This window comes from Ochotona princeps, chromosome 27, assembly GCF_030435755.1.
Source record: "Ochotona princeps isolate mOchPri1 chromosome 27, mOchPri1.hap1, whole genome shotgun sequence".
NCBI classification, from domain to species: domain Eukaryota; kingdom Metazoa; phylum Chordata; class Mammalia; order Lagomorpha; family Ochotonidae; genus Ochotona; species Ochotona princeps.
The window spans coordinates 13,981,204-13,992,662 of record NC_080858.1 but is presented as its reverse complement, the minus strand read 5'-3'; the positions used below and the strand labels follow the sequence as shown (position 1 = coordinate 13,992,662).

At 37.2% G+C, this 11,459-nt stretch overlaps 1 protein-coding gene across 2 annotated transcripts in view; it reads left to right on the top strand.

Annotated features, from left to right (window-relative positions):
• Positions 1 to 216: 216 nt before the first annotated feature.
• Positions 217 to 11,459, top strand: part of PIK3C2G (phosphatidylinositol-4-phosphate 3-kinase catalytic subunit type 2 gamma) — a 265,595-nt gene continuing 254,352 nt past the window's right edge. For both annotated transcript variants that reach the window (XM_058655883.1, XM_058655882.1), the window contains exons 1-3: positions 217 to 891; positions 4,033 to 4,115; positions 8,232 to 8,389. In XM_058655883.1, coding sequence (XP_058511866.1) covers positions 217 to 891; positions 4,033 to 4,115; positions 8,232 to 8,389 — 916 coding nt within the window. The remainder of the gene's footprint in view (positions 892 to 4,032; positions 4,116 to 8,231; positions 8,390 to 11,459) is intronic.

Here is an 11,459-nt window from a genome sequence, read left to right as displayed (position 1 = left end):
GTGAGCCTTGAAAGGGTTTCATGGCACTCAATGAGTTATATCACCGCCCAAGTAAAATCATTTGCTTGTATCTTTTTGCATATTAATTTGCACAAACTCCTTTATTTCTAATTGGATTTGTCTTATGCTTTCTCTAGGAAAAATTCTTCCTTTTTAAATTGTATCATCAAGGCAGTTTTTGGAGTCGAATCAGCCTTTCGTTGTAAAAAATAAAGAATGGCGTATTTTTGGCAGACAAGTCCAAATTCCAATGAATCCCATGAAGATCAGCACAAGCACAAAGAATTTCATTCTGCAAATCGGACCCTTTCTTCTAAACACATCAGTCTGGGGTTTGATCAGCTAGTAGATGAGATCAATAATGAAATTCCCTTCTATCAGCCTGAAATGGGAGAAAAAACCTGTTCTGTGCTCCATTTACCAAACTGGGACTCAAAAAGGCATCCATTATATGAAACCCACCAAACGCCTCTGAATGAATCCACTTCTAAATGCCAAGAGCCCTCCTGGGATCAAAGCACAAAAACATCACGGACTGGTTTTAGTCCTTCCATACTGACAAACTCACATCAGATAAACAAAGAAAGTTCCTTGGGATACCCTTCTGGAAAACACCATCGTGCTGAGTATTCCAGATTCAATATAGTGTCCACATTTTCCACTAGGGTGGGTGAAATTTACCCACCGATAAGACTGGAAAATGAAAATCCTAATTGCCATGTAAGATTCAAAGATGCTATTCCTCCTTTACATCCATCTTTTTCACCTGACTTCATGCCAGAAGAGAAGACTAAAAGGAGCAGACACGTAAGCATCACGGACCCTTCCCACATGCTCTTCCAAGGCTCTCCACCAAGAAGTCGGGAGAACACACAGCCAAGGAAGACAGAGGTGTGTATACTGTAAGTGGTCTTACAAACAAGAACCTAGAAGGACCAGTCAAAATATAATGAATTAATGTGGCAATGAGGAGAAGTAGCTTTAAATTTGGGGAATCTAAATTACTTTTGATTTGGAAGCAATTGTTTATTTTCACAAATTCCTGATTATTGAGTTATTTTTTTTTCTAAAAATATTCTCTTCAGAGGTCAAATTTTATCAAAATTAAATCAAATGCTATAGTACTTATATCTTAATGGATAAACATATCAGAATTGGAGCTATAGCTGAATGTGTTTTCAATTCTTATTTTAGTATTCACACACACAAATGCAATTCAGTACACTTACCACACTTCAGTGAGGTAATTTTTGTCAGTAGTAGTAGCCAAGATTCCCCTTCGCCCAGCGATTCCTAAATAATACAATTGGCAAGCAATTTCCATTAGAACCATTGAAAGAACAGGAAATTAAGTAATCATGTACAGCTTATACTAATGGGTTCATAAATGGCTTTCCAATCATTTTATTAACCATTGAATTTCCTGTGTAATATTTCAAAACTTTTATGTGTATGAGTCTAGACAAAATGAAAAATAAAACCAGAACAAAAAAATTAGTGCTACTGTACCTTATGATGGAAGACAAAAGAATTCTTCAAATGTTAAGTACTTGCAAAAGTATTACAACCCATTTTATATGCCATGTAGCATGGATGCAAGATGGAATGACATGATACTGAATTTAGAAATGTTATCATGCTCAAAATAACACTCAAGTAGTGGAAATGCAGTGAAGAGGTAGGGTAAGTGCCTAGAAGACGCTCCTCGCATTACCTGATGCACTTGCAGAAGAGATAGCACCTCAGATTGTCTGAATTTAAAGTTAGATCTTAGGAACATCTGGTTCTGAAAACCACTTTGTAACATATATTCAGCTTCCCCTACTGCTGACAATAAAGTTTGACCAGATACATGAACAACAGGTCAGAACACTGATCTTTAAGAAGGAAGAGCTGTGAACATCTGGTTTCTGCCTGCCTCAGGCAGTTGATTGCTGCTTTGCGAGCTGATGGAGCCCAAATCCAGTCACAGTATCAGTGATCTGGGAAGGAAGAGCCAGGTAGTCTCGGCACTTGATATTAATAAGGCAGAAAGATGAAAAGTGAGAGAAATAGGTGTTCAATTGACTATTCTTGATTTAGTGTTAGGGTGTACTCATAAAACTTGCTAGACATTGTCAGTTTTTGCTTGAAAATTACATAATTGTGTTTGCCGCACACAAAGTTTTATAGTGCAGATGATAGAGCCAAGCCAGAGGAGAAGCTGGACACCCATGCAATCAAATAAGAGCTCAGAAAGTCATCTCATTAAAGTAAAATTCATACTGTAAACTGAATGCTGTGGCAACCAAAATGGAAGTGGCTCCATAACTAATAAAACACAGCCGATAAAAATCACTAAGATTTTTAATTACCTTTCAAAGAAAATCACACATTACTTTAAAAAAAAGCTCAATTCGTAATGTGTTATCCATGATACCTAAACTATACTAACAAAGCATAGGTATGTAAATACGTAGGGAGTTTTCATCCACAATCCAGTTAATAATCCAGTCAATAGAAAAAGATCCAGCCAAGACTGACACGGGCGTGAACTGATAGGGAAGTTAAAATTGTTACTACATGGAAGCTCAATTAGATAAAACAAGATAGTCACAATGAGCAGTCCAATGAGAAATCTCAGCTGAAAATTTGAAGCATGAAAAACAAGTGAAAACAAATGTGGATTCTAGTACTGAAAATAAAGATCAGCAGAGTTCTCAGAATTTGTCAAAAATATCAAGCTACAGACAGAACAAACTCAACCAAATCACAAACATAAAAAATAAAAATCCAGCATCATGCACACACATTGTATTCAAGCATCTGAGAATCAAAAATTAAAATAATATGCTAGAAGAGGAGGATACAAAAGAAAGTTCAGACAATGGAACCTTTTGTGTGAAAAAACTCCCGATCAGAAACAATGGGAGCCAGCAAAAAGGTTGATGGCATTTGTAAGCTCTTAAAGCAACAAAAACAGAACCCATATATCCGCACCCATTGAGTGCGTGTTTCCAAATTGAAAATAAAATAGACATCTCCACAAAAATAAACGCTTGAGAAAAATTTGTCAGCTAAAAGGCACAGAAGCAACATCAAAGGGAAATGCTTGAAGTGCAAATAAAATGACATGAAATCCGTGCAGGAATGAAGAATGATAAAAATGAAATATGCTGGTAAATATGAAAAAAATACTCTTAGCTGTTAGACATTTGGCCAAAGCAAACTAAAATCAGGTATATACAGCTGCAAAATATATAGCAAAATACCATGACAGGTAGGAGGCAACAGCGTTACTTTGCTACTTCTGGTATATTTGTTAACAGAGAAAGTACTATTCAAAACAATGTACTATTAGAATTAAAAAAGACTCATTTGATAACGATGAAAAGATCAGTGAGGATAAGAAAAGACATTTGCATTTGTATGGACATAGTAAGAGCGCTCTGAAGCACAGAAAGTAAAAATGAGTTTTCTAGACAAATCATCCCTCCTCCACAACGGAATGATTTATGCATGCTTTCTCAGGTATTGAAGCATAAAAACCAGCAGGTCCTTTTTTTTTTTTTTTTTTTTTACAATTACCAAAAGCTTAGAACAGTGCAATGTCCCTCCACAAGAATATGGTTTAACAAATTTTTGAATAGTCATCGAATAGAATACAGCTAACACAATAATGAACATCAAAATCATGGAAGGCATAACGAATGAGTGATGCTCATTTCATTGAGAAAGACGCCTCATCTATGCTACACAGTGGACGCAGGCTAAAGGTGATGTCAGCTTTCCAAACTAAAGAACATTTTCTATGTTCCCAATGGGCTATTGAAATCATAACTTGATGAATTTACTTCTGAAGGCTCAAATTGTTTACTTAAAGTCTATGTAGTTTTCTATATCTCATGATCATTTCACATTAAAAAATCTAGATGTATTTAAGACAAAACCAATCTTTAAAATAGGATTAAAATGATGGATTTTTAATCCTTTTTTCCCCCTCTGCATCAAACTGTACTAATACAGTGTGATTTTTTTTTTTTATGTCTCAAGTCAATAGGTTGCTCCGTTCGGCTGGTTGAAGCACCTCAAGGGAGTAACAGGAGTCTAGCTTCTTTTTGTGACAAAGTAAATAAGTAAGTCCAGCTCTTTCATCACTTGGAAATTTTTGTGCATGAACAAATGTCTATATTGTAGCACTGCACTGATTCATTTTCTGTGTCTAGCAGAAGTCCTAAATGTGTAAACACAGCAGCATATAAGAATCCTTGACAAATTAATCCCCATTCAACTCTTGTTACGAGTTTTGTTTATAGTCAAACAGATTTTTCCTCTATGGAAGTTTGTTAATGTGAAATATTTTATAACTACAGACCTGCCCTTGTGGTTTCTTGATAGCTTTGTTTGCAATGACTTTCTCTTATAATGATATAAGCAAATAACTAACTCCACTGACTCAGTCCCCAAATAACTTTTGTCTATTCATTTTACCAGAAATATTTTATTTAAAAACCATTTGAGTACCTGAAGCTTGCCTTGAATGGGTTGCTAAAATATTAAACAAATACAGGTGTGTTTGTGCTGAAATATCAATTGGGGATATTAACCAAAAAAAAAAAAAACCTGCTTTTTTTTGCCAATCTAAAAATTAATGTATTCTATAAAGCAGATGTCTTTTTAAGTTTATTTATTTTTATTTATTTGAAAAGCAAAGCAACAGAGAGAGGGATGATGCTAGGTATTCCTTCCCATGGTTTGCCATCTGAAAGCCAGTAATGGCAGCGTCTAGGCCAGAGCAAGGCACGGAGCTCTAAATTCCACTCAGCTCTCCCAACATTGGTGGTAGGAAAATAAGCACCTGGGCCATTTTGTGCTGTCTTCTCAGATGTATTAGCAGATAAACTCGATTTGAACTTGAGCAGATAGAACTCAAACCTGTGCTCCAGATTTGCAAGTAACAGCTTAACTTGCTGTGCCAGCTCCTCTAGATCTTTCTGTAAAAATGAGTTACTTATTATTAATTAAAATTTATCCAATGCCAGTTCCTCTGTTGCTATCATTCCTGAAAAGATTTTAAATGAATGCATTTGTATGTTAATTCTACTTCTTATCCATTTGTGGCTGTTGTGTTCAGCAAAATAAATACACATTGACTTAAAAGCTTTCTCCAGTCAGATGATACTTTGAGATTAAAGATTTGAATCATTTATTTAATCATTAGTTGAAAGACAATTTCCATATCTAATAACTGCTTTTTTTTTTTTGCGTGAGTGATATTCAAATTAAAAACAAACAAGCAAGAGAGCATAGCCCTGCTTTAAAGCAAAATCCTGATCTTTCTGGGAGGCCTAGATGTAACACATGCAAAAAAAAAGGTCTGAAATCCAGGAACATATTTCACATTCAGTGATTTCTTGCTCTAGTTTAAAGAAGATTTTAAATGATACTTTGAATATTGAACCATTTGGCTTTCTAAATTAGGAGCTTTAAATTGATCAATATTGATTTGGGAAAAAGCTCCTTGCCGTAACAGAATGACATGCATAGCTATACCCCTGCCACCAATGTGGCAATTTCTGCTTCTGAGTGTGAGAAATGGCTCTTTTAAGATATGGCTATGTTTTTTTTTTTTTTTTTTAATAGCTGAGTATTTTACTTTTAACATATTGGTTACTCATTACTATGTCAATTAATTCCATAATGATGTAAATTTTTGCTGATGGTATGTTGGAGCTTTTAATTGATCGGGATGATACTCTGCTGGCTCTGTCTTCAGACCAGAGAGGGTATACCTAAGAAGCCATTGAACTTGACTGGACAATAAGATGCTGGACTCTATGTTTGGTATATGCTTGCAATGGGGGAATCTCAACTGAACTTGAACTGTGGTTATGCAACAAGGTGGAGGAATCCATCATGGTGGGAGGGTTTGGGGAGGGGTGGGGAGAATCCAAGTACCTATGAAACTGTGTCACATAATACAATGTAATTAATGAATTAAAAATAATAAATAAAAAAAATTTTAAAAAAAGATATGGCTATGAAAACTAAAAAAAAAAAATCTACTATGTATAGTTCCATAATAAGAAAGCCAAAGGTTATTTTTACACATACTTTTCTTGAATTTTAATAATTATTCACAAATATTCTCTTACAAAATGAGCGCATACTTTATGCAAATTATTTTGTATACAAGATGTCCACTCAGTGTTAACACTTTGAGGATCTAAATGTTCTGGCCTTTCTTAATTCAAAAGAGGATCAAGTTAAATTTGAAAGACACCTTTATAAAGAGAGACTTCAAATTTTGTAGAAGGCAATATATCATGGAGTTATATATCCAATTGCTTGTTTCTTATTAATATTTGGGAGATCAGATTTAGCTCTAGAATTTGCATTCATTTTATAATGTCTTTAGAGATGTTTTACAGCTTGCTGTATTAGATTTCAAAATGTGATATACCCCATACAATATCAAAGGCAGGTTCCTGGAACTTGATCTTTTTCTCCTACTTGAATGGCAAGGACAGAACTACCAGAGCCAGTACCAGTTGCCTGCCGGGGTAGACTTGAGCAGGTAGCTGGAATCAGAAAGAGCCAAGATTAACACCCATCCCTTAACATTTAGATGAATCCCCAAGCAGCTTCTTAAGCACCATACCAAATTCCAAATGATGAACTGCATCAATAGATTTATTTTTGCCTGTTTATATTTATTTTTAATGGAGATGTTAACATAGTTGATCAGAGTGGGATGGATCAAGGGTTAGGGAAAAGTAAGTGTGATCATTGTTTCCAAATTTTCTTTCTCCTCCTTGTTTTGGAGGGGAAGGAGAAGGAGAAAGCCATACCCAGCCTCCCAACTTCCCCACTATCCAGGGATAGAGAATGGTTACTCAATATGAAGGCAGGGTCCAATGTGGCGCGTACTCTGAGGGTTCCTCCCAAGTGGTTTCATAGTTCTGAATTGTTGTCAATCTCGCCGATCCAAGAATAAGAGAACCCTTTCAATGTACATTGGTTGACATAGTCGACCTCAGAGACTCCATTTGCCCAAATATTTGCTGTCATCATTTGGCTGGGGTAGTTGTCCAATTTATTCTGTCCTCCTCCCTCTGGGATGGTACAGCTGTCCCCTGCAGGGCTCATTGAGCTGCCATATCTTTATATTACATTGTACATAAATTGTAAGTTATGGATATGTAAGAGTGGAGTGATGCAATATATAAAAATGAGGATATGACGTAGAATCATTAATTTATGCTCTAAAAATCCTCTTATATGCACTGTAAACATTTGGAGAAAATATTAACAACATGCTTTGTGCAAACAGAGAAACTAGTTCAATACCTTACTGCTGGCTATCACAATATGAAATGAAAACTCCAGAATCCAAACTCAAGGTTCTGGAAGAATAGTAAATACTGGGTGTGGCCTAGTGGCTAAAGTCCTCGCCTTGAACACACTGGGATGCCATGTGGGTGCCGGTTCTAGTCCCAGCTGCTCCACTTCCCATCCAGTTCCCTGCTTGTGGCCTGGGAAAGAGTTGAGGACGACCCAAAACTTTGGGACCTTGCACCTGCGTGGGAGACCCGGAAGAGGTTCCTGGTTCCCGGCTTCGGATCGGCGCAGCACCAGCCGTTATGGTCCCTTGGGGAGTGAATCATCGGACAGAAGATCTTCCTTTCTGTCTCCTCCTCCTCTCTGTATATCTGACTTTGTAATAAAAATAAATAAATCTTTTTTAAAAAAGAATAGTAAATACTTGTTTAGAATGATTTTTAAACACTAAGTTATAATCCAAAGTTATCGTTTAAGAATGTCTTAGAATTTGGGTGCAAACTTAAAAATTACCAAAATATCTGAACTGCAATGAACCAAAACCACAATGAACCAGTTACATAGATTTTGAGAAAATTAGAATTGGGAAATATCCAAGAGGAGGAATTGTAGGAATGAAAAATAATGTAACTGAATCAAATGGTAATGTTCAGAGTGAAACATCCTGCCTTATGGAATAATGAAGTGTTGCGAGTGACTTCAGATGACCCCCTGACTGAAGGCCCCGCCTCTCACATGTTCCTTGGTATTTTGCTATACTTGTAATCTCTTCCCACCTACTTAGCTAAATGAACTGTACCACAAATCAGTCATAGGTTGCTTTCATTACTCTTGCACAGTGGGTGTATTTTTAAATTGTGTGTATTTCAGATCTAATCCTAGGTACTTTTCTTTTCACATTCGTTTTTCAGAATAAGAGAAACATACCATGCAGGCGACATTGATTCCAATTCTGGGAAGATCTGGAGCGCTGTCACACCATTTCCACATCAACTCTTCTCTAACACGAAGTTTAATATAAGTATTGTTACTGGCAACTCAATACAAGTAGTTCATCTTATGCCACATGGTAAGTGATCTTAAAAATAAATATTTATGAAGTTGGTCTTCATATATAGCCTTGAACTCATGGATTGAAACTCTTAAAAATAACTGTTATTTGCTGTTTTATCCTGAGGCAAAAATATGAGGAAGACATTTGGGAGACTTTTATTTTTAACGATGTATTTATTTTCATTGCAAAGTCAAATATACAGAGAGGAGGAGAGACAGAAAAATCTTCCGTCCGATGATTCACTTCCCAAGTGAGTGCAATGGCCGGTGCTGCGCCAACCCGAAGCCAGGAGCCAGGAGTTCTTCCGGGTTTCCCACACAGCTGCAGGGTCCCAAGGCTGAATGGGAAGCAGGGCCAGAGGGATTAGAACCAGCGCCCATATGGGATCCTGCTGCGTTCAAGGTGAAGACTTCAGCTACTAGGTCATAGTGCTGGGCCCTGGGAGACTTTTAACACTTGAAGAGAGAGGGGAGAGCTATTGTCAGAATTCTTTTCACATGGTTTACTCCAGAATACATTCATTTCCCTGGCAAAAAGACTTAGCAAAATGTAACACTCTTTAAATTTATTCAAACAATCTGAATTTTAAAGATATCCTAGCTAAAGATGATATATGAGTAAGAATCAACTATTTCTATACATTAGGAAATACAATTCCATTGCAGTATAAGTAAATTATGACGTTGAATAGACACTGATAACAGTCTTCATTCCCATCAGGAAAATTCTGCAGGCCATCTGCAGTCCACACTCACCAGAACTGGTAGACCTGTTGATTCAGTCGCCAGGGAAATAGCTCAAGAATGTTTATATTATCAAACTCATCTCTAAAAATAAACCTTACTTTTCTGATATTTAAGGTATCATTTAATTTTTTTAAATGCCCCTTTTATAAGAAAAGAAATGTAAAGAGAGGAGAGGAAATAAGGAGGGTAAAGGTGAGGAAAGAAAGAAACAGAAAAAAATAGGGAGGGACAACATAAGAAAAGTCAAGAAGATAGGCAAGAAGAGATAGAAATAAAGAGAAAATGCAAAAGAAAGGAAAGGCGTGAGGAAAGAGAAGAGGGAGAGAGGGAAAGAAGGAGAAAGGGAAGGTGGGAGGGAGGGAGAAAAGAAAGCAAAGAAGGAAGGAAGGAAAGAAAAGAGGAGGGAGGGGAGGAAAGAAGGAGGGAGGGGAGGGAAGAAAGAGAAAAGAAAGAAAAAGAAATTTTCTATCTGTTGTTTCACTTCCCAAACAGCCAAAACAACCAGAGCTGGGCTAGCCTGACTCCAGAAGCCTCGAACTCCCCCTCAGGTCTTCGACATGGCTGACATGGGCTCTCACTGCTGCCTCCCGAAACTCCTACTGGGAAGCTGGATTGGAAGCCAAATACTCTGGGTTTCACCTAGGAACTGCTATGTGATGAAGGTCTCTCAAGTAGCATCTTTACCAATGTACCAATTGTCCATACCTAGGGTATCTTTAAATGGATTCAATATCCTACATAACTTTTACAGTCCACTATTTTTTTTAATTATTTATTATTTAACTTCATTAATTACATTGTATTATGTGACACAGTTACATAGATACTTGGGTTCTCCCCACCCCTCCCCAAACCCTCCCACCATGGTGGATTCCTCCACCTTGTTGCATAACCACAGTTCAAGTTCAGTTGAGATTCCCCCATTGCAAGCGTATACCAAACATTACTCTGCTGGCTCTGTCTTCAGACCAGAGAGGGTATACCTAAGAAGCCGTTGAACTTGACTGGACAATAAGATGTTGGACTCTATGTTTGGAATACAGTCCACTATTTAGCAAAATCTTTTTCCAGCCTTCTCTTATTCTGTACTAATTGAATTCCTTTACTTCTTTAAAATAAATAGGGTGTTACAGACTCAAGCACATGTGCTGTTTGGCTGGCTACTAAAGTAGTCTCTGTTGACTGCACTTCCGCATCTCAAAAAGCAAGATTCTGATTTTCTAGCCAAAAATAATGATGCTGTGCCAGCTCTGATCAAAATGGTCACAAGCCTTGGTTGTGTTGGCTTTAGTTACTGAGGAAAAGAATTTAGTTTCTTTGCTCAGTGCTACGGCACCACTTCCATTCGTCCATGTTATAGTACTTAATATTCTCTCTCTACCCTTCCCTCTAACCTTCCTCCCACCATTTTTGTTGACCAATCAGGCACAATTTGTTTCTTTCATAAGATGTTTCAGTAGATAGGTTAGGTAACTTTCTTTAGTGTTAGAGATTAAAAGAAATAAAGAGGCTTTGCACGCCCTTAGAAGTCTTAAACGTCTATGGAAGAGGATACAAAAGATGAGAAAAGACATGCAAGAAAACAGAAGTTTGTATTGTGCCACAGGTTAAGCATTGCTTGAGAGACATGTTCATCCCTGTCAGCGTGCCTGGGACAAATCTCTACCCTGCTTCTGATTCAGTTGCCTGCTAACAAGCCTGAGAGGCAGCAGATGATGGCACAAAGCACTTGGATTTCTGCCACCTGCTACCCACAAGGGAAAGCAGCCTAGAGCTCCTGGTTCCTGGTTTTGGCCTGGCCCAGCCCTGACTGTTGCAGGTATCCGGAGAGTGAACTAGAAGCCAAAAGCTCCATCTCTCTCTGTCTCTGCCTCTCCCTCCATCACTCTGTCATGTCAGTGCATGAATAAATCTTTAAACAAAGACGACAAGAAAACATGCAGAATATCATATGCCAGTGTTTGGAGAAAAATTACCCCTCCACCACATGGTTGCAAATAGTAAGATGTGGAGGGGAGAGAGTTTGGTCTTAAGTGACAACAGATTACAGGAAAAAAGCATAGTTTATTTATATAGGCATATGGAGTTAGTACCAACTTCTTGAAATACCATAGATAAAATTAAATTCCAACTAGTTTGGCAATAAAGGGAAGGTAAAAGAAATGCTTATAACAAAGAGTGGGAATGGGTGGAAGTTTGAATGAAAACAGTCTTGTAAGAAAAGGGCAATATAATTTTAAAGTAGGGACACTGAATATATGAAAAGAAAAGGATGTTGAATTGATAAACCGTGACTTTGTGTTAGAAGAAGGATCATAATTGAAGAGATATATCCAAAA